This window comes from Diaporthe amygdali (assembly GCF_026229845.1).
Source record: "Diaporthe amygdali strain CAA958 chromosome Unknown NODE_27_length_698932_cov_65_101997, whole genome shotgun sequence".
Classification (NCBI taxonomy): domain Eukaryota; kingdom Fungi; phylum Ascomycota; class Sordariomycetes; order Diaporthales; family Diaporthaceae; genus Diaporthe; species Diaporthe amygdali.
The window spans coordinates 419,061-446,194 of record NW_026517047.1 but is presented as its reverse complement, the minus strand read 5'-3'; the positions used below and the strand labels follow the sequence as shown (position 1 = coordinate 446,194).

Sequence of the window (27,134 nt, the reverse complement as noted above, 5' to 3'; positions counted from 1 at the left end):
GATTTCGCAGAAACAAACACCCTCAACGGCCGATTCTGTCAGATCCGGGAGGGAGGATTCTAGACAGGTACAGATTAGGATCCACCAGCGACGAAGCTTAATGTACATCATATAGGCTACATATGAGGGGTTCATACTGCGTATACCAACCAGCTCTTATGCAGACGGAGCCCCCCCTGAATCACGACACTGCTCCTGTTCGGATGACAGAGCCTGCACACAATTGTCAGGGTCAATCCTGTTCCGGTTCAGGCCATAGTCGGCCAGGCTCGGAGATTTTGCTGGGGCCATGAGCTTTTGGTCAATCACTCCCAGCTGTTCGGACGATAAACACCCCTCCCGAGCTTGGTCCCTGCCTCCCCTAGCTGTCTCCTGGCCTCTGCACGACTACCCAGTGGGGTGGGCAGTGATGTTTCGAGTCTAGAACAAGTTTGTTTCCCTTGCAAACGTTTATGCGCATTCAAACACCCTAGTTGTCCCCCGAAGTCCACCATAAGAGCAGACATGGGCTGCGTACCCATAGTTCTGCCGCAGCTAAGCTGGATTGGGCTTCCTATGCGGTTACACTACGATCATGACGACCGGCACTACGGTCTTGTCAGCAAGTCCAGCTTGCCCGAGTCACCTGAGATTCGGCCGTCGATCGTGTCATGGTGCCCTGGCTGCCCTGAGTAAATTAAGCTCCCATGAACTACGCCTAGGTAGCTACCCACCCACCCAGATCCGTGCCACCACAAGCCGAAATTGGTTGAGGGGATTTCCGGCTATGATGTGACAGAACCATATGTGACTGTGAATCGAATTGATTATTCTTTTTGCACAGCCTCTTTACGATGATTACAAACACCTCCCGCGGATCTCCGCACGATACATCACGACGAGAAGAGCAGACGAATGCTTGGATGTGCTTGATGCACAAGGGGCAAAAGGAGACGTGAGCTGCGCCATGGCATTGATTACTTCTCGATACCCGGTCTACCGCAGCGAGGAGGCTGCTCTGGGTCGGAGTGGAAGAGCAGCCACTAGTAGTGAAGCTTCTTCTATCACACTTCGATCGGGCAACTATTCCTCATGCAGGAAATATCAATTCAGAAGCCTCAGCCCGCAAATGGGTAACTAGATGACGTGTTTCTCGATGGACTTATTTATGGGGTACGTCATGTTTCTTGGTGTTGAGGAAGCAGTAATAAGCTGTGTGCTTTTAACACTTCGCCTCATTACTACCCTTCCGTCGTGTTCTAGACTTTCTCGATATTTTGACTTTTTAATGTTGCAACGAGAACCCTGGCTGAAAGGAGAGACAAGTAATAGATCGGTGCTGTTACTAGAATCCATGTAGGATTGTACAGTAACAATTCGAGTGAAATGGCCACTTCTCTGTAATTGATTCATTACGGCGAGCTCGGGGCAGTGTTGACGTGAAGTTCTATGAGGCATTTCAACCTCGCCGTACTTCCTTATATACAGACTGCTGGATATGCCTGCTCTCAGAGGCGGCAATGGGAGATGCTTGATCAATACAGGAAAGCGGCACACAAGTGTACAGACATAGCCATGCCGGCAATAGACGTTAGTAAATACGTCTCCAGTAATAGCCAGCCCGCATTTCGCAGTGTGCAATTTCTCACAATCTCAATTCACTCACTTGGGACGAACATTTTGTATTGCGGCCTAATCTGGCGGCTAGCGCTATCTCTAAAATATTCGATATTAGAGTTCCGGACCCGCTAGGGATCTTCCGGTTCCACAGCGTCTAATCTCACTTCTGCCAGGTGGCCCGGGCCACACTTCGTTCATCACATTCACTCATCACGAAATGATTTCAGAAATCACAGGACTCTAGTGATGGCAATGACTGACCAAGATGAGGATTGGGTTTTTGTTTCCCGTGATTGCGATCAGCCAGAACCCCCTTATCTCCGCGATATCAGCTCGCATGTCGATAGCATTGCTGACTCGTTGTGGCCGGTAAACAAGAAGATCCATGATAACCCAGAGCTGAACTACAAAGAATATATTGCTCATGAGGCCCTGGTCAATTTCATGAGGTCTCAAGAGGGTTGGAAGGTGACTCCATCGGTCTATGGTCTTGAGACAGCATGGATAGCGGTGCATGACACCGGACGTAAAGGGCCGGTGGTCTCTTTCAATGTTGAGATGGGTATGGAGACATGCATATCACTCCCGGATAAAGAAACAGACTAATATCTTATTCAAGACGCTCTTATAGGCATAGGGCACGCCTGCGGACACAATCTCATCGCAACCGCCTCGCTGGCAGGCGGCCTTGCCACAGCAGAGCTGATGCGCAAACACTCCTTGCCGGGAAAAGTCATTCTCTTCGGAACGCCCGCCGAAGAGGGCGGTGGCGGCAAGATAAGGCTGATTCACGCCGGCGCGTACAGAGACCACGAGGTTGATTTGAATCTCATTTCACACCCCGGCATTGTGCACGACGCCGCGCTCATGCGGACGGCGGCATACACGCGCTTCAAGGTCGAGTACTTCGGCCGAGAGGCGCACGCAGCCGCGAACCCATGGCTTGGGATCAACGCGCTCGATGCCCTGATAACGGCGTACAATTCAGTGTCAATGCTGAGACAACAGACCATGCCGGGTGACATCATCCAAGGCCACATCACAGACGGCGGCGCGGCGCCTAATATAATCCATGCCTATGCCGCGGGCGTGTTCGTGGTGAGGTCAGACACACGCGCTCGACTCAAAGAGCTCAAGGAGAAGGTCGACGCCTGCTTCGAGGCAGGCGCCAAAGCCACAGGGGCAAGACTCAAGATGACCGAGGAGCAGACGTACGCCGACCACGTCCCCAACCGCGTTTTGGCGAGGAGCTACACCCGATACTTCAACTGCATGGTTCCCCCGAAGGATGATCCGTACGAGCCGCCTACATCGAGAATACCACTTGACCAGGACGTCGATGAGGCGAGAGGAGCAACGAGGGCTAGCTCAGATCAAGGTGACATCAGCTATCAGATGCCCAGCTTGAACGTCGCTTTTTCGATTTTCCCTGGCCCAAAAGGACAGGGCCCTCACAGCCCTGACTTTGCAGTGGCGTCTGGAACGATGGACGCATTTGAGCGTTGCTTGAGGGTTGGAAAAGCGATGGCCGGGACGGCACTGGATGTCCTGTCTCAGAAGAATCTGTTGCAAGATGTGAAGTCTCGTTGGAAGAAGGATATGGAAAGATACGGATAATTTCCCGAAAAGATATTGATTATTCATCGTCACAATTATCAGTCAATTTGTCAATTTGAACTGTCGCGAGGCTCAAAACACATCATCAGCTGGTCTAATATCAGCTTCTTCTCCAACACAGCAAGGTTGGCCTCTTCTCAAGTCGAATTGGCTCCGACAACTGGATTGTTGACGCTGGTGAAATCGTTGGCCCAATACTCGATCTTAAAGACACCTTCTGCACATCATCAAGATCTAGAATCTCATTATGAGCATCGTCGCCTTCCCTTCTGTCATGTAAGTTGTGCACAACTTTATAATGATCCGTCAATCGGCGGCCGATGCCTTCCTCAATCCCAACTGATAGAGCCGTCAGCTTCACATCACCAGAACGGTAACGACTTCCTTTGTATGAAAACATCTTCAACTCACAGATGTTATAGTATAGAAACTTGGTCAGTGTTGGCACCCAGACTGTGACCGCAACAAGCTGGCCGTAACTCCAGTTACCAAGCGAATCTTTCATCGCCGACGTCATCACCAGCATGCTGACGAAGTAAAATCCTGCCAGCAAGAGGAGTATATGCTCATGAAAGAATCGCAAGCCGCGCATCACTGGCCTCCAAAAACTCATCTGTGCCCACCACCGGCATGGACTGTTTGCCGTCTCCAATGTGTAGGACGTGCCTCGAATCCACCGCGAGTGTCGAAGGTGGTGAACGAAGAAGTCAAGGACGAGGAGCGCCATGGCCGAGTATACCCAAAAGGTGCCCATGGCGATCGGATCCCAGGGCGCGCTGAAGGTGTTGCAGTACACCATTGGATTCGGATTGCCCCCACAGGCATCCACAGAAGTCGCATCCTTGAAAGCTGCCCATAGTACGTCGAAGTCGGCGACGCGATACGCCACCCTTTCCTTGACTGCCATTGCCAGAGAAAAGTTACACACGACCAAGGTAAAAGTGTACCACCACCTCATCGCTTCCCGCTGGAGAACGAACTGTACTAGTAAGATGGGATAGATTCCGTCGAATGCCAGCATTCGCACAAGGCGACTACTAAGAATCGCCTCGCCGAAACTGTTGATATTGACTGAGTCCATAGTAGACCTGCTTGTGACCTGGAAAGTTGCGAGGGTGGCGACTTGGATAGCACCGACGAACCACGCCTGAACCTCTTGGAACTCGACAAGAGTCGAGATCGTGACGGTGTAGAGCGTCGAGCGAGCAAGGCGCGCCTGTATGGCAGCGGCTTGAAGCCAGGCCGCCGTCCCACGGCACTGCATATTCGCCAAAGAGGAGGTCGGTGAGGAATCGCCGTGCTTGCACATGCAGAACGGCCAGATCAACACCCGTGTCCAGGAGGTGAGGAGCTTCACCACCACCCAAAGAAACAGCGCCGTGCAAACTTGCAGCAGGTATGAGAGCATGACGCCTGGTCCCGCGATATCCGAGTCGACCTGCACGCCGATGTTGTCGCAGTAGACGCTTAATCCATCATAGACAGTCTGCAGATTAGACGCGTCGACGACAACGCCTTCCAGGGCCAATGTCTCCTCGGGGCACGCGGCCACGTTATTCGTGGTACACGAGGCGACGGCGCAAGTCACGAGATCCTGAATGACCTTTCTCCCATTCCACACGGAAAAGTCGACCACGCCCAGTGAGTCGGCAGCCCGCACGGTTGTCTTGTCCTCCCCGTCCAGGGACAAACTCCCGTTTTGAATGAGCATCGCAGCCGTGCCAACACCGATACAGGCGCCTAGGTTGAATGGCAAGAATAGCGTCGCAGGATCCATACATATCGATGAACAGTTGGCGCCTGACATCCGCGCAGCCTCCGCGGATGTGGCTACACAACCCCCGCGAGATACTTCGAGAAATACATGTCCCCTTGACTTGTCGAGCCTCGTCAGATCCTCAATGTCTCCCAGCAGCGACTGAATGTTTGCCACAGACTGGACCAGTGGCTCAGCGAGGACACCGACTGAGGTTGTGTCCTGGTCGAAATATGTCCAGGAGGGATCGTAAGTTGTGATCTTAAGCGGTGGAGGGGAGCCACGAGGCACCAATCCACCCATTTTAATGGCTCTTGCCTCGGAGAACAGACAATCATGCAGCAGCTCTTCGATTCCGGCTCAACTGGCGTCAAGCAAATGCTTTTGCAAATCAATGTAAAGCCACTGCGAAGCTGCGAATCAAACGTTGTCGCGTTGTCTTGGCGTCAACGAGGCTATCAATTGCCAAGGCAAGTTGGGTAAGGGAACAACAAAATTTCGGGGTTCAAGAACTTCATCCACGTGGTAAACCCATACTTATCGAGGCGGCAAACAAATTGCAGTTCTCTGAGACTCATTCAAGGGGATGAGTTACGCAACAAAGATCGTGCATCTGCAGGGTTGAGAATCCTTCTCGTAACCAGGACGGATCCGCAGCCCACAATAATAATATTACTGTTAGCTGGGTCATGTATTTAAATATAATGCGCGTTTAGGGATATTAATATTTATTTAAGTGTATATTGATTACTTAGTTATAAAAAGTAGCTAAAAGCTATATTATTTTATTATAACTAGCTCTTCAGGAAGAATTTTGTGCGGTGCTGACAGGATTTTAAGCCGCATGTGCAGCTGTGGGCTTAACAGCTAACTCTGATAGAGTAAATCTCTGATGATGATTCGGGCAAGTTAGACAAGTTATTCGGCAAGGGAAGGTCAGACGGCCCGTCCGACCAGACATAACTGCGACTGCTAGAGAGCGCATTGGAAGACTCATAAAGTTCAGTGCAAAATCTTGCAACAACGCAACAAGCTGCTCCGGGCAGCTAGGACTCTCAAGGCGGCTCTATTGATTTACAGGGAGGCCACATATAACGTCGACCTGACACGAGTACACTACGAAGGCGGAGTTCTCTGGCTTCATCAGCACCAAAGATCGATCAGTGCCCGATCCAAACGAGGTCCTTTTTCGAATCATCTCGTTGCCAATACAGTCTTGAAGCTTAAGTTAGCTGGAAAACTTTCACATTAATGCCACGGTGAAGTAAAGCTTCGGGCAAGAGTCTGGGATCACGGTCGATAATTTCGCCGGTTTGCGTAATTTTGTAATAGTGGAAATATCGTGAAAGATGACTATGCAAATCGAAGTTACGAGTCATCTCCCATTCTGCAGGAAGAGGCGGCAGTCTTGGGTCTTGCAACGTCGTTTCGCTGGTCGCAGAATTTCTAAACAATAAGCAATCGACCCCGAATTGGTCGGATGGACCAGATGGACCAATATATTGGACAGCCGCCTGCCAAGGGGTAGGGATCGTGCCGAGAAGGCTTTCGCCATTCATGAGGCCACGGACGGCACATGCCCCTACAACAACATAGTTCTGGGGGCTTACCGGACGCAGCAGCATCAAGGACCGATGGCCAAGAACTGAGCATACATGATCCCCTTTGGTGTGAGTCAGCTCGAAGCCCCCATAACTTATAGAGCTTGAGTAGTCTTACCTAGCTGCACTTCCCACGGCCCAACGCCCACGTGTCCTTCATTGGTAATGAAAAGTGAGCCATCCCCATGGCCTGCGAAGGCAGTGACGTGTCCTGCGATGACGTCGAAAGAGGCAGCATCCCCGGCCGCAGCGCGGAGATAATGCGATCGAACGTCGTCTATCGTTGGAAAGACAGAGTGGTCGATCTGTTGAGTGGCGGTCTCCCTCACACCCCCATATAGCAATGCATACAGACCGGCATCGAGGTGCTCAGTCGTAGTTCCTTCCTTTGGAAGTCTCCCGAATTTTCGGGTCTGCCATGCGATGAACGCTCGCAGTCGATCGGCCGATGAGCCAGAGGCCGCCGGCCCGAGCGAAGAGACCGTCGCGCAATGCACGCCCATTACCTCGAGGATGTTCGGGTCCACGTGTCGGACTGCGGCTGCCGAATTAAGTGATGGCAAGAACCGTCGGTCTGGGAAAAGTTCGGGGCGAGGGTTAGCCTTCGGTGCCCAATTTGGAACCCAAGATGGAGCGTCGGGCATTCGGTCGGCAAGAGGACTAATGTCTCCGAGAAGATGGACCTCCTTCGTGGCCTGGATCTCAGCCAGAATCGCGTCAATATAGACATGCGACACCGTCTTGGAATAGTCGACGTCGATATGGCGTCGTATCTTCTCGGGTACCAAGCTGAGGACACCATAAACCTTATCGCGAGGATCTGAGCAATTTTGATGTTTTGCCCATCGCAACAAGCACACGCCAGCATTGCGTTGCGCTGGTGCTAGTATGGCGGCCCATGGCCGTAATAATTGAGCGATTTCCAAAGGGATCGATTGATTGCTCTCAAGCCTGTACATTGATTTCTGAACAGCCACCCATGGTACAGTCGTGCGACCACATTGAACATCTGCCCTCGCTCTGGATAGCAAAGCCTCTTGTAATATCCAGACTCGTTTAAACCACGGGCGAAGAAGAAGGCTCTTTAACGAGTCCCACGTCGTTTTGTCGAACGGCAGTTCGCACTCGTCCTGCCACCAGTGAGGCTTGGTGGCCCCTGGAGCATCGCCAGCAAATACGTTGATCTCATTCTCAGCAACCTCGATCTGGTTTCCGTAGTAATGCAGAGTATTAAGTGCCAGGGTGCTTTCGTCCGCTTCCTCACCCAGCCAGATGACAGTGCGATTTGCTAACGTGTACACGTCTTTCATGCGCTTGACCTCTACGTTTCGCTCGTCGACGTCGTTTTGGTTGATGCAGACGGCATCCACCCATAGAGTCCGGGACTGGTCCTTTGAACGAAGATATCGTAGCGCCATGGCCAGGTTCCGACCGATCGGCATTGTAAGCCCCGGATCGGTCGAGCTGGCCACAAAGGCAGAGATCGGGCTTGTGCTGTCTCCCCAAGTGTACGACAGGGCCTCGAACTTGGGTTCATAGTCTTTCAATGGTGGGCCTAGAATATAGGAGCTACGATCGAAGTCGGGGCTCGGATGGTCGAACGAGTTGGGCTTTGGGGGGTCATCCTTGCCAAAGTTGACGAAGAGATAGCGATTGTCGAATGTCTTTCCTACTACTTGATTTCTGGGATCCGGGAGAGTGTTCTGGAGTTCTCTGAGAGACAATCTGGTCGAAGCGGAAGGTGGCGCCGGCGTTAAGGGAGTGTGGAAGATGTTAAAAGCGATGTCGTCGTCAAATTCGCCTGGCAGCAACCGCAGAAGTCGGATTTCCTCGCGGCTGCGATCAAGCTTCGTATATGTGAATTGGGTCATCTTGAAATTGGAGATGAGGTTCGATAACAGCGTGGTTGGCTATGTGAGCAGTTGTGACGCGGTCTTACTGAGACTTTCTAGGTTTGAACAACTGTCAATATGAAGACGAAATTCAAAGGGCAAGAACCAAATCTTTGCTGCATTATCTGGCGAATATTCTTGCGGGTTATATTCCAAGAGATCACCAGTCATTTCGGCCAGATCTCGATTGGAGAACTGCATGTTGCCCTGTCAGGCTGTAGTCGGGCGTAAAGCTGACGACGCTGGTGGTGCAGATTTTATTAACTGATTGGCAAGGGCTAGAGTCTTGCAGTCGAGAATCTACCAATGATCATTACAAGGCGCATCAATCAAGAGGGCGCGCACCGCGCAAAGAGGGATAATTTTATTTTGTCAGACTGATACATGCACTGATTGCATGAGCAGTACCGTAGTCTATATTTGCGCGACCGCGACTGGCTGTACCGTACTTTTGTTGCTTGTGGATCCGCTGAGGGTGTACAGATTCTGACACATTTGTCACTACCGGCTCGCCTCCTAGCACCTAAATACTTGGGCAGCTCGGGGGGCCTCGTCGTAATAGGCTTGATATGAGCCGCGTTGGGGGCCTCGGGTCTCTCACTAGGTGTGGCCCACCTTGTTACTCATGAGGGCGGCGTAGGCTGTAATCCATCGGGCCTGGCGCAAGTTGGAGATGATAGACTCAGAGCTGGTTCCGTCTTCCGGGCCATATCCTGTCGTTCGGTAGTAGATGACCAACGCAACTAACAAGTCAACTAGTGCCGTGTTCTCCTTAAGGTCTGCCAGTACATCATAGTACTAGTCATCACGTGCGTGCCCCTGAATCGTGTGTCGGATCCGATCCTCAGAATTCATGGCCTCAACATTCTCAGCCAAATTAGATGCAGTAAACCATATCCTTCTCTTGGCCTGGGGATAGAGAGTGGGTCGCCGTGGGAGCTGGAATTATATGTGAGGAATTCGTAGTCCTAAGAAATTGTTAGACTCGCCCTTATAGTAATCCTTCAGCTTATACTTATATATTGCTTGCTTAGTTATAAAAGGCAGCTAAAGGCTATATCCTGCTATACCTTACTCATAAGCATATGCCATACAGACCAATTGGTTTGCTATAAACGCTAACGCTACTATTCCTACAATTACCTCTGAGAGATTAATAAACGTAAACCGTCCGAATTTCCTAAAGCGCTTCTCGCCTTTTCGAAGAAGGCAAAGACAAGCCTATGGATTTCATGGTAGCTTATGTAGAGGCACATCCTGTCTTGCCGACCTTAGCAATGAACGTGCAAACCTCGGAAAATAGACATCTTTCATCAGTCTCAGCTGCAAGCATTCTGCAGTCAAAATTTCAGGTAGGAGTTTCTGCCATCAAAGGACTTATGAGTTACTTAGGTCCCCAAGTAGCATCAGCGTCAGGATGAATCTCAGGCTCCTTGATATACTCCCGAATCTCCTTCTTCCTCTTCCAATCGACCCCCGCAAACCTCGCATCCCTCTCACCCACCACCTTCTCAAAGTCCGGCATCTGCTCGGCTTTAGTAAAGCTCGTCATCAGCTTCGGCTCGCCCAGGGGTATCTTGTGCCCCTTGTCCACCTGCCAAAGGTGGTAGACTTTCCCGTACAGCTCGACCACGTCCTCCATCTCGGCCGCCTCGGCCCGCTCCCACGCGGCCTGCGGCACGAGCGCCGACGGCTGCGGCATGACAAGCATCCCGGACTTGACCTCGAAGACGTGGCTGTGCCAGAGCCTGCGCTCCTCGGCGTCGAGCGTGGCGTACAGCTTCGGCGTGATCATGTACTCGATGCCGATGAGCCGGGCGCCTGGGTCGGGGCTGTCGTAGAGAATGCACTGGCGGACGTCTACGCGGCTCGGTGGTGATCAGCAAGTAATGCGTCTGTGGTAAGTTGTTTGCACAATTTTCATGGTGGAAGATGCGCACCTTCTGTCAGATGGCTGCAGTAGTGGTTTGCCTCGACAAACCGCTTTGGGTCGTCGGCGTAGACGTGGAAGGCGTTCAGATGGGCGCAGATGCTCTTCACTGGTGCGAAGTCCTTCCCTGGACCGTCAGCATTTCTGTGTGTTTTCGGAGCAGCCCCAAGCTGTACAGAAAGCCATCTTTCTCACCTGTGTCATGGCGGCACCTGTCTCCAAGACCTTGCTCTTGGTTGTGAGCTCCTCGCCCTCTACGTCTCGTTGTGGATCAGTCATGCTGGGCAGAAAGCTGTGTGCAGTTGATTTTGGGGGAGGTAAATCGGTTTGAAAGTATTGCCGTGGTCTATTTTTTCTTCTAGGCTTGTAAGTTAGGTTTGTGCCAATGTTGCACTTATTTAAGACAGAGTTGAGGTGAGGGTGGAAGTGTCGTTGGGAGTTCGTGGCCGCAGTTACGTCAGTGGACGTCATTCTCAACGTCAATGAGACCAGCGCTTTCCTTAAAGACGACGACATTTCAGTGCAGCATGGTATTCTTTGGACCCCGCGTAAGAATGGAGAAGACAACCCGAGGATCAGTCAGCACATAGTAAATGGGACATGTATCCCATTTACTATGTGCTTTACTTCAACGGCTGCTTGACACGTCCGCTAAGCCCCGGCCAAACCACCGGTCTTGTTTAGCTATACGCCTACATTGTTCATATAGCCGACAAGGCCCTTGTTGATAAGCTCATCTTATCAGCCCACCGCCAATACTGTAAATAGCTTCGAAGGTACTTGTTGAATAATATTGGAAGTTGTAGTTTCTCTAATTATTATGAAGTTTGACTAGCGCATACCTCGGGACACATCTAGGGTGGTCGTTGCAAGGCTTGACTGACATGTTTCCGCGGCCTCCTTTCTACACACGTGTCTGCCAAATAGCTGTGTCTAGCTGTCCTATTGGCAGTGAGACAATGAGCTACCTATGCTGATTCGCAATCCCCTATTGAGGCTTAGTGCTTGCAGCTGCATTGCTTGGGGGGCTCAGCGACTAGGGTGCTACGCTGTTATGTGCTGCGCCGCTCTCAACGGTGGAACAATGGTTTCCCTGCTGGCTGACCTTGCAGTTCAAAATCCAGTCTTTTCTTGCGTTTCGTTCCTTTGAATACCACCTCGAGCCAAGCTTCAACCTCGCTAATACACAAGCTTTCACAAGATGTCAACCACAACTCCTTACCAGGACGCTCAGAAGGCCTTCTTGACCAACCTGACGACAGAAGACCAGGTGGAAATCGGCATTTCAGTGCTCACGTCAGCTCAAGACGTGATCACCACTTTGGAACATCTTGTAAATAAACGAAGTCGTAAGGGCGGACTGCTGCGTTATGTGGACATCTTCAAAGAGCTCAACGACCGACTTGTGCCGTATTTCGACGCCCTCAACACAATCGCGACCACTAACAATCTCGCGGCATGGATCTATGGAGCTTTTCGCCTCGTCATTCAGGTATTCATAGACATTATCTAAAGCCCATGGATCGTTCGAAAGCTAAACATGATCCACGCCCTAGTGGGCCTTTTTTATGAGATACTTATCTGATGTGGAATCACTTTAGATGGCAAGTGCGTTTCCCACGTTTCTCGACAAGTTCATGTCGATTGTTCAGTACCTGAGCAACGTGTTCCCTCAATACGAAGCCATTTTAAAGGTACTCAATGGAGAGTATGAACCTCGACTACGCCGCCACTTTGAGCTTGTGTATACGGACCTGCTAGAGCTCTTTCAAGCTGCAGCTAAGGTGTTCATGGCATCAGATGGAAGTAAGTACCTCGTATAAGTGCCAGAAAGTGTCTAAGTCGTCTTATTTTGGGGCAATGCTAATGTAAAAGGCAGAAATCAAACGCCCCGTGACTCTCATCACGAATGCCATTTGGCGGCCATCTAACTCTCGCTTCAGCCAGTTGCTAGACAGGATGAAGAGCCATCAGACGTTCATCATGAATGAGGTCAAGATATTCATGGTAGTACAGTCCAAAGACAATGCCAAGTCCAGTGACCATCGGTCTTCGCTCATCAGAGATAGTCTTGAAAGGTTACAAGTACTATCAGAGGACATGCAGTCGACAATTCATGAACAGTCAAAAGCAAGTGTCGTGCGTCGTCTCTTGGAGTGGCTAGACCCACCACCATATGCTCAAGCACTGGAAGACTCGCAGGATAAGCGAGGCGAGAACACATCTCAGTGGGTATTTGAAGAGCCCACTTTCAAAAGGTGGCTGGCATGTGAGGGCACTGCCACTGCCCATGTCACTAGCAAGGAGCGAGAGATGACTCCTCAGGTGCTATGGATTCATGGTAGGCATATAACGTATCTCTCTCCAACACTTTTTCATTGGTCTAATGACTCGATGCCAGGTAACCCTGGCTGCGGAAAAACAGTCCTGGCCTCAGCTATAGTCGATTATTTGAAAGGGCACCAAGAGTTTCAGACCCCATCCAACCTCGTCACATACTTCTTCTTCAAGTATGGTGATAGACTGTGCTCGAGTCTCAGCGCAGCATATAGATCTGTCCTTGCACAGTTTCTCCACCAAAATCAACATAACACGAACATCTTGGACCGATTCCTCTTCGCGCAGTATGAGCCGTCCTTGGCTTCGGGCCAGCGCGTCGCCACCGAGAATGATCTGAAGGACCTACTACGCATATTGGCAACAGGAAATGGTCCGCTATATATCATCATTGACGGACTGGATGAAGCGTCCGATTCAAAAAAGGCACTCGGGCTTTTGGAAGACTTGGTCACATGGGGGTGGGTAAAGCTTATCTGTCTCAGCCGAACCAACATCATCGATCTGTTGTGTCGGGTTCCTGAAAGCAACCGCATTGCCATCCGGCGAGAATCGACTAGTCCTGACATCCGCATGGTTCTGACGCGGCAGCTTACCGAGATGTACAAGCAGCGGAAGCTTCCGGCCGACTCGGACGTCTCCGACCTGGTCGAGTCTCTCGTCCTGGGGGCCGATGGAATGTTCCTGTGGGCTGCACTCATGGCAGGATTCCTCAACTCGCCGGCTTTGACGCCCAACCGTCGTATTAAGACGATTCAGGGTGTCCGGTTTCCAGAAGGTCTCGACACCATGTATGACAGAATAGTAAAGCTTATCAGTCACTCAGCGAGTCCCGAGCGATCGCTTGCGCGCCGAATACTGTTGTGGGTTCGATATTCACGAGGAGCCTGCTGGGCTCAGATGCTTGAAACCTGCGTGAAGGACCCGGAGGACGAAGATGAGTTCGATGAATTCCCCGCCGTTGCGGTGTCTGTATGCTGCGGCTTGGTTGAGTCCGTTCTAGGTGCCTTCCGCTTCAGTCATCTTACTGTCAAGGAGTTTCTCGACAGCAACCCATGGTCTCGGCTCAACCTGGATTCGCCATTGCTACCACCGTGGCATATCGCACAGATTGATATTGTCCAAAGATGCCTCGAGTATCTCTGTTGGGCAGCACCAGACATTGCCCCAACCCGCAAGTTACAGGATGATCGTCTTTGGGAGCGAACATTCGAGGCGTATGCTGCCAGGAATTGGACGAAGCATCTCACCGAGATCAGTGCATCGCAGCTCTCCATGCTGTATGGTTCTGATTCCACGAAAATTGCTCTGGACACCATGCAGACATTCAGCAATACCGGTCTAGCAGTGGCATATTGGATAGAATGCCTCCATAGGGCACCCTTCACCCATCAAGGAACTCTTTTGCCAGCTGCAAGAGAGTGGACGCGAGAAGCGGAGATTCACATAAATTCTGACAAGTCCATGCATTCCGTCAAACCCATCATTCGAGGGCTCTATGGGCTATTTGACCAGCTCATCAGTCTTGAGACCGACTGGGAGAGAAAATTGAATCAAGATCCTTCACTGATCTGGGATGACATACTGGTCTTTCAAAAGAAAGGAGTTTTGTCACAGATCGAGCAACCATATCGAGGGTCGACAAAACTTGTCACACTGGAGCCGAGTGCAGCACGGGATACTGTGAGGCCCAACCTTCACCATATCTGTACTGTAAGTGCCGCGTCAAGGGACGGATCAATAATTGGGGTTCTCAGCGCCTATTGCTCGATAGACTTCAAAGAAAGGTTTTCCCTTCAGAATGAAGGGCCCGATCCTTCAGTCACGAGACAGTTTGAAGGCCCCTACAACTTGCGCTCCTCTTTCCTTCAATGGCGGCCAACGGGATATCTGTGTCCCCAAGCAGAAAGATTCAGTGTCGGGTGGGCTGTGATTTATGAATGGTGGGATGCTGAAAACAAAACCCGTCTAGCAAGCCACCACATTGACTTGCCCGAGAAAGAGGTGGCTGCATTGCTTCGCCAGTCGTTCCGCTGCCGCAAGCAACGACACAACTCAAGCTTTCACATGAGTTTTCCCATGGCCATCAGCCCGGACTGCCTCAGTCTCTCCATCCTCAGAACGGTCTACAGCTTCCAGATCTCACCATCCAGGGGCCCTTTGCAATGCATCCCCGCTGTCCTCGACCTCAACTTCCTGAGGCACTATGAAGAACACTGGACTTCAAAGCCGTCCAATGACCAGGATTGCCAAGCCGGCGGGAGCGAAGAATGGGACTCAGCGCCGTTGGAAGATACTTACATTTATTCCATAGTGTTCAGCCCAAATGGCATATACTTGTCATTCATCGACCACAGGAAACCTGCGCTAGCTAGGGACATGCTGTTGGCACATTTGGCTATATTCAGCGTCTCAAATTATCCGGAGATCAGCGTCCTGAAATGGACCACCATGGTTACCTTGGGCACCAATAGAATGGAAAGCGAGGCTTTTCATCCCAGCCAACCTCTGATTGCATACCTGGGGAGCCGCAAAGTCTGGCTTTGGAATTTTCAGACAGGTAAGTGGACAGATCCATTAACCCAGGCCATGGCAAGATACCAGACAGCTCAGCCATTCTTTAGCTGCCAGACCCGTCCACGTGCCCATGGACTACGACGAATGTTCAGAGGACGGAGTGTCCGGGTTATGCGTAATACATAAATGCAACATAGCGAACTGTGTTTACAAGTCTCTCAGCTTCTCCGCATGCGGTCGCTACATCATTGCGAGGACACCAACGTTTTCTGCAGTCTCTGATGTATCGCTGTTTTGGAACACCGATAATCCAGGAAAGCATCTTGGTCAAAGCAGAGCAAATCATGCCACGCAATTGGAGCAAACAGACACAAGTGGCCTGCAGAGAATGAATGACCAACTAGGACTGGTTGGCTCAACTCTACGACCCGGCGAGCTAATCAACCAGTCGCCAATTGTAACAAACGAGAATGGTGACACAGGGCTCCTCACAATTTCTTCCGCCAACCAAAATATCACAGTGGATCTGTCGAGGGGGCCGCTGTCCCGGCCGGAACGGTCTTTGCAGCTCCTCACGATACCTGCTTCTTTTGACACGCGCGACACTGCCATCAGCGTGCGCGTGCCAGAGGCCGGGGAGGAAACCGTGCGGCTCATCATGAACAAGACGCCATCGGAATTTTTTGAACTGAATGGGAGGAGAATGGGCTTCCCGAGTGTTACGGAGAGGAACATTGGGAGCTTACATGAGGTGACGCCAATGCACCTCCTTGAGGGCGAGGGTGCCAGCCAATATATATATACATATGTAGACCCTGAGGACCTGGCCGGCGACAATGCAGATGACGAAGATCCGGGACGAGAGGAAAAGGAGGAAGGTTAGTCTTTCATGACCTATGTGATGCGACCTGGTTGGCATCAACTCGGGGGAGTCAATTTCACAAGTTGTTCACTTCAGTCGTTCAAACGCCGAAATGACACATGTGATGATTCCTCACTACTCAATGATCATCATAGGCCTCAATATCAACTCAAATTAAGCATTGGATGGGATATCACTCGTGTCCAGGAGGTAGCAGCGTTATTATCCGCAAACTCTGGAGAGGAGTTATTTCCCTGTTATGTTGGTGTGTGGGACAAGGTCCGAGACATATGCCGTACAGGACCCAAGCTTCCTCCTCTCTGCTTGAAAGCAAGCAAAATCGACATGGGAATCATGACCACGAGGTGTGCATGCAGTTCATGTTATGTTTTTTTTACCCTGTGTCGCCCCAAAGATTGATCCTTTGAACGCAAGTTGGTAAATCGCACTCATCATCCATTCACCTATCTACCTACCTTTCTACATTCCCTCTATTGTCTGGATAGAGCAAAAAGGACGGTAGCTACTCCATTCTTGCTAGGACAGAATGAAGGATAAGTATGTAGGCCTTAAGTGAACCAGATGTAGATGAGACATGAACCAGGGGCCACCAAAACACAGTAGCCCGCAGATAGACAGCACTGTTTCTCGACTCTTGAATTTCATTTTGGGTGGACGCGTGCATGGAAGACTGCAAAGTTGGAGGCTGGCTGGGTAAAGGGTCAACTACAAAGAGGTATATTTTTAAAAGTCAATGTTGCCCCTTTTTTTCTCTCTTTCGGACGGTCGATCGGGTCTGTCAATCAATAATTACCAGAACACCCGCGCTCCTCCCGACTCATGAATCGAATAGCTATCCACACAACATTCAGCATCCCACACATACGCACATACGCGCACACACACAAGAGCTGGGTGTGAGGAGTGTCGTGAGGTTACAATGATGACGGATTAAGGACGGTAAAAAAAAGTCCTAGATCATCGAACGAACCACAGACAGCAGATCTCATCAGACCACTATTCACTCCTCGCCCTCGAGGGGCACCTCCTCCTCGTACTCCTCCTCCTCCTCGTCGATGGAGGCGTCCTGGTACTGCTGGTATTCAGAGACCAGATCGTTCATGTTGGACTCAGCCTCAGTGAACTCCATCTCGTCCATACCCTCACCAGTGTACCAATGCAAGAAAGCCTTGCGACGGAACATGGCAGTGAACTGCTCGCCCACACGCTTGAACAGCTCCTGGATAGCAGTCGAGTTACCAACAAAGGTGGAGGACATCTTGAGACCCTTGGGAGGGATCGAGCAAAGGGCGGTCTGGACGTTGTTGGGAATCCACTCGACGAAGTATGAGGAGTTCTTGCTCTGGACGTTGCGCATCTGGTCCTCGACCTCCTTCATGGAGACCTTACCACGGCTAGAAGACAGTGTCAGCATGCGACTAGATGATTGGAACGACAGGGTTCTCATTAAACTTACAAGATGGCAGAGCATGTCAGGTAGCGACCATTGCGGAAGTCAGAAGCAGCCATCATGTTCTTGGGGTCGAACATCTGCTGGGTGAGCTCGGGCACGGTGACGGCGCGGAAGGAGTGGGCGCCACGGCTGGTCAGGGGAGCAAAGCCGACCATGAAGAAGTGCAGACGGGGGAAGGGAACCATGTTGACGGCCAGCTTGCGCAGGTCAGAGTTCAGCTGACCAGGGAAACGCAGGGAGACAGTGACGCCGGACATGACAGCCGACACCAGGTAGTTCAGATCGCCGTAGGAGGGGTTGGACAGCTTAAGTGTGCGCATGCAAATGTCGTACAAGGCCTCGTTGTCGATGCAGAAGGTCTCGTCCGAGTTCTCGACCAGCTGGTGGACGGACAGGGTGGCGTTGTAGGGCTCGACGACGGTGTCGGAGACCTTGGGGGAGGGCACGACGGAGAAGGTAGCCATCATGCGGTCGGGGAACTCCTCACGGATCTTGGAGATGAGCAGAGTACCCATACCAGCACCAGTACCACCACCCAGAGAGTGGGTGATCTGGAAGCCCTGGAGGCAGTCGCAGCCCTCAGCCTCGCGACGGACGACGTCGAGGACCTGGTCGACGAGCTCGGCACCCTCAGTGTAGTGACCCTTGGCCCAGTTGTTTCCAGCACCGGACTGGCCGAAGACGAAGTTGTCGGGACGGAACAGCTGGCCGAAGGGACCGGCACGGACGGCGTCCATGGTACCGGGCTCGAGATCGACGAGGACGGCGCGAGGAACATACTTGTTGCCGGAAGCCTGGGCGATAAGCGGTCAGCAAAGCCTCAGCGACAACAGAAGACATTGTCTTGGGAGCTCGTCAAAGTCATGTTTTGGTGATTGACTTACCTCGTTGAAGTAGACATTCATGCGCTCGAGCTGGAGCTCGGAAGTGCCGTTGTAGCTGTGCAATTGTCAGTGCCAATCCCCGAGGCCGAGATCGATGGGCATGGAATAGGAGGTGCATACACGCCATTGGTGTCGAGGCCGTGCTCGCCAGAGATGGTTTGCCTACGAGTCGAGGTCAGTAAGGATGTTGCGAGGTCGTGTTGTCGCGCGTCGAGTATCGCGGTGATGGAGCTGGGACGCACCAGAAAGCAGCACCGATTTGGTTACCCTGGGAAACGTGTCAGCTACAGGCGGCGATAAGGTGCGGTGGTGTGTTGACAGGAGCAACTTACGCATTGGCCGGTCTGGAGATGAACCTGTGGGCGAGAAAAAGGCCATGTTAGCAATCTGACGCGTCTTCGAAGGCATGGAAGTGCTTGTTTCAGGGTATTTGTGGTGTTTTGAGGCCCGATCGTGGGTGTGGTCGCGATGGTGGGGTAGGCTCAGGGGCAGAGGATGCGAAAGCAGCCATGGGCCGACGCGTCTCTGCGATGGTTTTGGGGGCGAGGACAACTTACAATCTCACGCATCTTGAAGATTAGACGACGTTGGTGTCGAGTAGATTGGAGAGAAGAAGAAGGACAGTAGACAGTCGAGAGCAGCGAGGTCCAGGACGGAGGGCTGGTAGCTCGAGTCGAGATTGAGAAGGTGAGGTTTGGGTATCGGCGGCGAGGGTGGTGGTGGTGTTGGGATGGGATTGGGTCTGGGTCTGGCAGGGCCCGTCTGGGTTCTGGGAGAAAAGAGTGGAGTGGAGGCGCTCTGCTTTCCCTCTCTGTGATGTGTGTGCTACTACTCTACTGGGACTGAGCAAGGTGCCAGGGGTGAAGGGGTCCTAGCAGGCAAGGCAGTGGGCACGGTTTGTTGATTTTTGATTGCGTGCACGGGCCACAATCGCTGCAGATGGATCTCTCACCGCTGAGTGCCGCAGGCACCCAGGTTATGCTGCTGTGTGCTGCTTTGGTGCTGCTTCTCTTGGTGCTGGCTGCAAGTGATGTGCCAATCACCCCTCGACCTCAACCCCCCCTCCCCCCTCTTGGCCCTTGCCCATTGGCCACGGAAGTCGCGAGCTGGGGACTTTCCTGCCCTGGGCACCCCACTGTTTACTAGTTGGCAGGTGCACTAACCTCGACTAGGCGAGGAGAACGACCGATGCAGCCGATTAATACTGTGTGCTCTGCAAGTATTTGGTATCTGCCTGTTAGCAGGCACCTGTATTTATTCAGTTATTGATTTATTGGGACGGCAACGCACCAGCCAGCAGGTGGGTGAAGCTCTCCCCCTTCCCCCTGCCCTTCTGACGGCCAGCCTCGCAAGCAGTGACAGCTCGGTTCGTACCCATGGAAGATGAGACGAGATGACCCCGATCGGAAGACGGAAGACGATCTCCCCCCAATTAATTCATCTTGACAGCTTCCAGATGCCCTCTCTACCCTTGCAGTCTTCTTTTGATTCAAATCATGTGAGGCCTGGTTCAGTCACAATGGTAAATCTCAGCACCACCCCTAGTGTACCACGTTTCCGGATCACCGCCGCCCGACATGGAAGAGACAACCACCCCCCACCCCTTTTCTCTCTTCTTATCATCTGAAACCTGCATTCCATAACCGCGGCATATATGCATCCTCTTCCCAATTATCATATGAAAAACAGAATTATAACCTCCCCAGCAGCCTGTAAAACATGATCAAACCACAACATCCATATTCTTCTGCATATACATCCCCTCTAAGTCCCGTTTCAACAAACGCGCACCATCGCATGTACCTGTCCGTCCATGTACGTACGTACACAAGGCCGCATAAAAAATAGTCTACTCCTTGTCTCGTGTCTCACTCTCAAACTCACCACCCAAGAGCATTCTACCGTATCATAAGCCCACATGACTATAAAATCAACCGAGACAGGCGCGAATGCAGATGCAGACGCAGATACGAAATGCAAGACGCAGCCGCAGACGCAGCCGTCCCAAGCGCGTAAAAATAAAAAAATAAAAAGGAGAGTTCTCCCCCCTCAGACGCAGCCAAAGTCGCACGGCAGGATTAGCGCGCGGCTGTAAGCAAGCATACACGCCCCCTCGGCGCAAGGTAAACAACAACGCGCGTAGGCAGGTCAGTCCGCAGCAGACAAGCGCGTCCAACCGAATCCAAACCCGCCTCCTTTCAGACTGAGCCAAAAATAGGAAGAAGGTTGCTTGCTCATGGCCAAGGAAAACCCATTGGCGGAACCCTGAGCTGTGCAGAGCGGCCAGATCTGTGCCACCTGCGCAGCGCAGATCGTCTGCCCGGCTCGCAGGCGGAGGAGGAGGAGGAGGAAGCAAAAGGCAGCCACCACAAGCCACCTCCGACCCCCTACTTTGCGCCACGCGATGCGCCCGCCAGCCAGCGTGTGCAATCACATGTACTCTGTAGTCATCAAGATCAGGCTATCGATATTGCTATTCCACCATCGACCGATCCTTCTGTCAAATCACAACAGTCACTGTCACAATTGCAAAGAAATGCTAGTAGTCTTGGAACAGCAGTGTCTCGCGCAGTCATCAATAGTCTTTCTATTCCCATACACGCCCCGTTGACGCTGAGGTCGGTGGCAGGCTGCGTCCATCGCCTCGAAGGAGGGAGGACGGCATGACTATGAGTACTGAACGAGAAAAAAAAAGGGCAGTCAACCATACAAAAGCCATGACAGAGCTCCATGCACAACATCGGCCAAGATGCTTCCGATTGCTGGTGGGGAAAAACCAAAACACCTTGCCTGACCTGACCTAACCTGACCCTGACCAATCCCTTTCCGTGTCCTTTGCCCAAACAAAATCCGGTCCATTCCTCAATTGTGCCATTTTGGGCCCTTTCCATATCTGTCCCCTCCCTGCCATCATCCTCTCCCACTTCCAGTGACGGGCAGTGCCGTCCAGATCCCTGATGCCAGGCCTGCCTCGACGAGAGGCGACCAAACTGGGGAGAAATTTGTAGACAGGTGTAAAAAGAAACAATTCCTCTCTCTCTGACTTGCCGGTATTACCACGTGCTTTACTTCTCTTTCCTTTCCGAGAAAGCAGATCTGCTGCAGTTGCCATGATGCAAAATAAAGGGCTCTTTTTTGCTGTGTACCAGACCGCCAGGCCAGGGCTTTTCCGATTCCAGGCTGCTATGCAAATGAACCAGAGGGTAAAGAAAAAACAAAGACGACAGGCGAAAATGATTTAGCTTTTAAGTATTCGTACATGTACAGTTGGTGCGGTCGCCGTTACCGATACCGATGGTGTGCTGAGCGGGTGTTGCTCGTGCGGCGTGTTATCAAACATTATATAAGCGCGGTGGCTTCGTGTGGCGGCGATGTGCTCGTCTAGCTGACGGTCATCATCTGCATGCGCTGATTCAGACCGGAGTCTAGGGAGTTGCGGGGCAGTGGTGAGTGGCTCTTCTGGCTCCTAACCAGGTGTCGTGGTGGACTCGTGTCGGGGTCCGTGAAGACACGCGTAAAGGCCGGGCTGCCACCGTGGCCGGGCCGGATGCGATCAAGCTTCGTTGGTGTTGCTTGGGGGCTCATCGAGAGAAGCTCTTCTTTGCGGACAATGTCGGACAATGTGTGGAAAACGCTGCTGGCGCGCCTGACAAGCTCATGAAGGCTGTTCGTGTCGAAAAAGAGCTTCGCCTTGGACGGCTTCAAAGGTGACTCCTGACGGCGACCGGGTAGGCTTCGCTGTTGCTCCATGGCTGCGATGACAGACGAAACGACTGCCCCGTCCGGCGTGTGAAATTCCCTCACACGGTCTGGGGTTCTGGGAGTGTGTGGCCTGGTGCTCTCCTTCTCCAAAGACCAATTGTTTCCGAAAATGTCGTCGTCTGGGGAGAACACGGAGCGACGACGTACAATCTGCCTTTCCCGTACCACAGCATTCTTGGATATTTCGGGTTCTGGGGCACCACCAACAGGGGCCTCGGCCCGGTCCAACGAGGCAGCGTCAAACCCACCGTCCAGGAACCGATCATCAGTAGCCAAAGATTCGGAATCAGAGGAGTCTCGGTCGGTATTGTTCTCGTCCACTTCATCGTCGTCCGGCGATGCCAGAGCAATGATGTTTTCTGCTTCCTTCCACAACAAGGCACTCTGTCCATCCAGCAGGTGCAGCTCCCGACCTTGCCTACAGAGGCGCTTGAGGCTGTCGACAAGCAGAGACAGCTCTCGAATGTGGCCCGAATGTGCCTTGACGGTTGCCTGTGCTGTCTGTATCGAGGGAGGAACACTCATGGAGAGTGTTGTTGCAGGATTCTTGGGGCCGGAGCCGCTGTTGCTGGCCTCGTCGAACTCAAAGTCGTCATCCCAGTCTTCGCTAGCATTCTTTGCACTAAGGCCCCATGTACCGAACTTCGGTGCACCCTTGACAGCGTCCACCGGTTCAACAACAGGCACACTCTGACTGCGGACGTGGGCCGTTGGTCGAATCACCGTTCGTCCTCCCCGCAGATCTAGCTCCCGTTTGCCGTGAACTGTCCTCGGACGAGCAAAGCTGTCATCGGCCTTCTCATGGGATGTTTCGCTCCAATCGAATACATTGCTTCTGGGACGCTCGGTCGAGGCCCCGGTCGTGTAGGAGTTAGGGGTGACATTGCCGCTGATGTTGGCCAATGCTGATCGCAGTTGGGGACTGACGCCTCTTCGCGAGTTGACAGAGCTCGTCGGCGGCGAAAGTGGATTGCTCAGAATGTCCTCGTCGTCTCTAGCCCAGTCATAGTCGTCATCGGTGGTATCCAACGAAAGCCTGCCAAAATTTCGGGCGTTATTGCCGATTGAGATCTGGAATTTCGCGATTTCAGTGGCTCGGTCATCGGCATCGGTGCCATTACCAGCGATGTGTGGGCCGTGAATTCCACGGATAGGAGTCGAAGACCCTTCGTCCTCCTCCATAATCCTGGTGTCTCCGTCCCAGTTGTGTCCTAGTATCTCTTGTATGGACAGCCTCTTCGCCTGAACATTGGCCAATGTCCCAAGAGGTGACTCGTCAAACATCGAATCCAGAGGGGTCTCGACTACTCTGACATGGTTCGAATCATGCGTCCTGAAGGAATCGAAAACCGCGTCACTCTTATAATCTGTGTCGTCGTCGTCCCCTGAGGCCAAGCCAGGCACCGACATCTCAGATCCGGCCAAAGTGGATGCGCCCTCCTTCGAGACCGCTCTGCTGTGAGACGTGAACGCCGACCCTTGAGGCGCAGTTGTCGGGCTGACCTGGATGGGGCTCGGTGCCTGAGTCCCGGCAGAGTGTGGAGGAGATGGACCCACTTTAGACAAGTCAAGATGGAAACTTGACAGCCGTGATAGGGGAGGAATAGGTGCTGAGGCATCACGCCTCTGTTCCTGTGATACCCAATTGACCGCGTTTTTGGTTTCTTTGTGTCCAGACAACGGGGGCGTAAAGAGCGCCTCTATATCGGACTTTGCTGCGTTTGACCGAGTAGCCTTGGGTGAAGTGGAGGATGGATCCGATGCATAACGCCTACCTCCGGCGTGCTCGACAGAATTCCTCTTGGGACGGCGTAGGCTGCCCGCTCTTGCAATCCAGCCCCCAGACGCACCGAATTGCGCCGAAAGAGATCGCCGACTTGCCTTGGTTGGTGTCCTTTCCAGTCGGTCCGACGACTTTTTCGATTCCTGCGGGCTCTGCCGCGATTGATCTGAATCTTCCGCCGGCAGAGCCGAATCTAGCTCACGTTCTACCGGTGCCATCATGTAAGAGTCGCCAGAAATCACCAGGGGGTTCACAAGATAGGGCGCAGCCAACAAGCTGCCGCGGCGCATGTGAATCCTTGTACCTGGTAGTTGGAACTCCACCGGGCTGCTACTCTCGACGCTGGGTGTAACGACGGTTTTCCGTCTGGAAATCCTCACCCTCCGGGCGTGGAAGTATGACGTCCAGCTGGAAGCCTCTTGCAACCTCCATGGCACATTGTTCGGTCGCCCTGTTGTCGAGGCTCGAGGCCGCAACGGCTGGCTAGGCGGCACTCCATCTGTCGGAACTTCCAGTGCGGGGGAGAATGGGGATTGTTGGATCGTTGCGGACCGTTGATGGCTTGTTGCAGGTCGTCTTAGAGTCGGTACCTGTATTCGGGAGCCACGTCTAGCAAAGATGCTTTCTGTTCCTGGCCGTTTTACCAACTTGTTGGGAGGTGGAAATTGGGGGGCAACAGAGCCTGTGGGAGATAGTATGGACGCTCCTGACCCTTGCGAGTAGGAAAAGCTCGAGTCTGGCTCAACACTGGAACGTAAACTGCCGTGTTGCGACTGGGGCCGTAAAGACAATCTCCTCCTCCATGTGCCGTGCGACGAACCAGATTCCCGCGAAGTTTCGGAAGTGCCTGCCACCTCGCTTGCACGTATGGTGGAATAGCGGCGGCTGTTGGACTTGGGAGGGGTGGTCTGGGTTGGACCGGCGCTGACCGGGTTCGATGTCAGTGGTGAAGGATGCTGCTGGTCGTTCGGGCCCTCTTCGAGAAGCTGGGGATAGCGGGCGGAGCTGGTCCCTGGTGGCGAGAGAGGTGGGGGGGTGGGTGTCGATCGCGGGTTGTCGAAGCTGAAGTCGGAGAACAACTTCCTCTTCAGAGGTGAGGATGGTCGGGGGGACGAGGGCGTGGGTGACTCGGTGGGCTGGCCGAAGACCAGGCCGGCAGCGGCAGCGGCAGCGACGGTGCCGGTCCCAACAAGCTGTTGCAACAAAGGTCGGCCAGTCAGTAATCATTCATAGTTTACAGATTGACCGGTCAAAGTATAAATAGCACGACACATCACTTATACAAGATTTGGGCGGAAAGGTTGTAAGCTGCATTTTGCGGCGAGCAGCACTTGTCCTGGCCTTCGGCTTGTCCAAGCATATCCCCACGTCTGTGCCTTTTGGACGGAGGGCCGAGCCCGACACACACCAGGTATGAGTGAACACTTACACTTGGGACTGTCTGCATTGTGGCCGCTGACAATTATGTGAACGAGCCGCAGCCGTAAGAAAGGGGTGGGGACGAAGGGGATCGGGGGTTCGTTTCGATCGTGATTCGCATCGTCATTGCATTATTTGGGATCGAAGCAGTCGATGCAAGGCCCAGGCAGTGGTAGGATTTGCAGGTTCCAAGTCGAAGACGAGTTCGAAGGGCGAGTGGGTGGTGACGGGTGCTGGAGTTGGGGCAGAAAGGTGGTCTGCGGTCAATTAATGCTGTTGTCCTGAATGGCAGGCTGTCTGAAGATTGGCTGTGTCAGCGGCTGCAGTTGGTCCACAGCAGAAGGAGGGCGAGACGAAAAACAATGCAAGCAATGCAGTGTAATGTACGATGATGGGGAACAGCAGCTGGCATAGGGATGCACATGTGGGAAAGGCACCTTACTGGCTGGGAGGGTCTGTGGACGTGGGTAATGTGTAGATGGCGAGTTAATGCGCAGCGCCAGGAGGTACCAAAGGGGGGGAGGGGATTGCCAGGAAAACGCTCTGACACCTTCGTGACAGCTGCACAGGACCCAAATTGGGAAAGAAATACAAAAGAGACACACGAGAAGAGAAAAGAGTGAGTGTGCGAAGGTTAGAAGAAAGTGAAGGTGTGTGTGGAGGGTGATGTCGTGAGACAGGACAGAAGCAGACCCAACGTGAGGAAGGAGGAGTAGGCGGGCAGCGGGGAGGGATTGGGCGAGGATAAGGAACCACCAACCTGGGATATAGAGAGAGGGAGAGGGAGTTACACAGGACTAGGTGTGTATGTACCCCGTACCGCGCAGTGGGCAGAGGACGAGGCAGAGGACGAGGTAGAGTTGAGATACAGAGGTACGTACAGATGGAGAGAGGTACACCTGGGGCAGAGGTAGCACGGGACTATGTACTCGGTGGTCTATGTACAGCAGAGCCGAGCGAGGAGTGGTGTAAATACGGCGCAGGCAAGGCGAGGCAGGGAACGGGCAAGGTTACTGGCAATAGTGGACCAACATCCAGATCCTACTTGCTCCCAGCTGAAAGAAAGCACCTGGATGGGATGGGATGATTGGGGTGAGTGAGATGAGATGAGAGAATCCAGATGCGAGTTTTGCCTGGTGTTGAGTTGATCTTTGCTGTGTTGTTGGTGTTTGTTGTAGTAGTTTCGTGTTGTTGTTGCCGCACACGGGGATTGGTCCCACCTGTTTGTTATGTGTGTGTGGGTGTCTGGGCGTGTTGGGAGAGCGGGAAAGGGAGAGGGCGAGCGATGTCGTGACGGTGGGGGCAAGCTGCTAGAGCAGGAGTCGTCCGCCGCCTCCTCGAGTCGAGTCGAGTCGAGTTGAGCCGAGTCGTCGAGTCGTCAGGTCGAGGTCGAGGTCAGCTAGGTGGCTAGCTGGTCAGAAGAAGAGGCAGACAACTTGACAGGACTGGATTGGGCTTGCACAGGCTGAGTTTGCTAGTTGTGCGGTCTTGGATGTGTATTATTTTTTTTTGTTTGGAATCGATCGAGTTTCCCGCGTTCCTTGGTCAATCAATGGGGACAGTGGACAGCAGCAGCCAGCAATGGATCCTCTCAGCTGCAGCCCGTCATACAGGCTAGCCCGTCTTAGAAAGTGCCCAGATAATACACCGTGGGCGCCAATGGACTCGAGGGCGAGGGGCCAGCTCCAGCAGCGGCAGCAT

The 27,134-nt window shown here is 52.7% G+C and overlaps 6 protein-coding genes across 6 annotated transcripts; 2 read left to right on the top strand and 4 right to left on the bottom strand.

Annotated features, from left to right (window-relative positions):
- Nucleotides 1-1,845: 1,845 nt before the first annotated feature.
- On the top strand, nt 1,846-3,216 carry J7T55_000659 (peptidase m20; the record flags this gene model as incomplete). Its single annotated transcript, XM_053131592.1, has 2 exons — nt 1,846-2,161; nt 2,231-3,216. The coding sequence occupies 2 exons, from the start codon at nt 1,846-1,848 to the stop codon at nt 3,214-3,216; spliced, it is 1,302 nt and encodes a 433-aa protein (XP_052990389.1).
- A 3,452-nt stretch (nt 3,217-6,668) lies between these two features.
- J7T55_000657 (HET-domain-containing protein) lies at nt 6,669-8,444 on the bottom strand (the record flags this gene model as incomplete). Its single annotated transcript, XM_053131590.1, has 1 exon — nt 6,669-8,444. One exon carries the CDS (start codon nt 8,442-8,444, stop codon nt 6,669-6,671), a length of 1,776 nt encoding a protein of 591 aa, XP_052990388.1.
- A 1,405-nt stretch (nt 8,445-9,849) lies between these two features.
- On the bottom strand, nt 9,850-10,674 carry J7T55_000656 (DUF1264 domain-containing protein; the record flags this gene model as incomplete). Its single annotated transcript, XM_053131589.1, has 3 exons — nt 9,850-10,325; nt 10,406-10,517; nt 10,591-10,674. 3 exons carry the CDS (start codon nt 10,672-10,674, stop codon nt 9,850-9,852), a joined length of 672 nt encoding a protein of 223 aa, XP_052990387.1.
- A 922-nt stretch (nt 10,675-11,596) lies between these two features.
- J7T55_000655 (uncharacterized protein) lies at nt 11,597-16,132 on the top strand (the record flags this gene model as incomplete). The annotated part of the gene is made up of 5 exons (XM_053131588.1): nt 11,597-11,887; nt 11,997-12,201; nt 12,275-12,736; nt 12,797-15,292; nt 15,357-16,132. 5 exons carry the CDS (start codon nt 11,597-11,599, stop codon nt 16,130-16,132), a joined length of 4,230 nt encoding a protein of 1,409 aa, XP_052990386.1.
- A 1,000-nt stretch (nt 16,133-17,132) lies between these two features.
- J7T55_000654 (beta-tubulin) lies at nt 17,133-19,038 on the bottom strand (the record flags this gene model as incomplete). Its single annotated transcript, XM_053131587.1, has 7 exons — nt 17,133-17,526; nt 17,589-18,379; nt 18,470-18,524; nt 18,590-18,631; nt 18,712-18,737; nt 18,802-18,825; nt 19,027-19,038. The coding sequence occupies 7 exons, from the start codon at nt 19,036-19,038 to the stop codon at nt 17,133-17,135; spliced, it is 1,344 nt and encodes a 447-aa protein (XP_052990385.1).
- A 2,812-nt stretch (nt 19,039-21,850) lies between these two features.
- Nucleotides 21,851-25,461, bottom strand: J7T55_000653 (uncharacterized protein; the record flags this gene model as incomplete). The annotated part of the gene is made up of 3 exons (XM_053131586.1): nt 21,851-24,513; nt 24,835-25,207; nt 25,444-25,461. The coding sequence occupies 3 exons, from the start codon at nt 25,459-25,461 to the stop codon at nt 21,851-21,853; spliced, it is 3,054 nt and encodes a 1,017-aa protein (XP_052990384.1).
- Between the last annotated feature and the right edge of the window lie 1,673 nt (nt 25,462-27,134).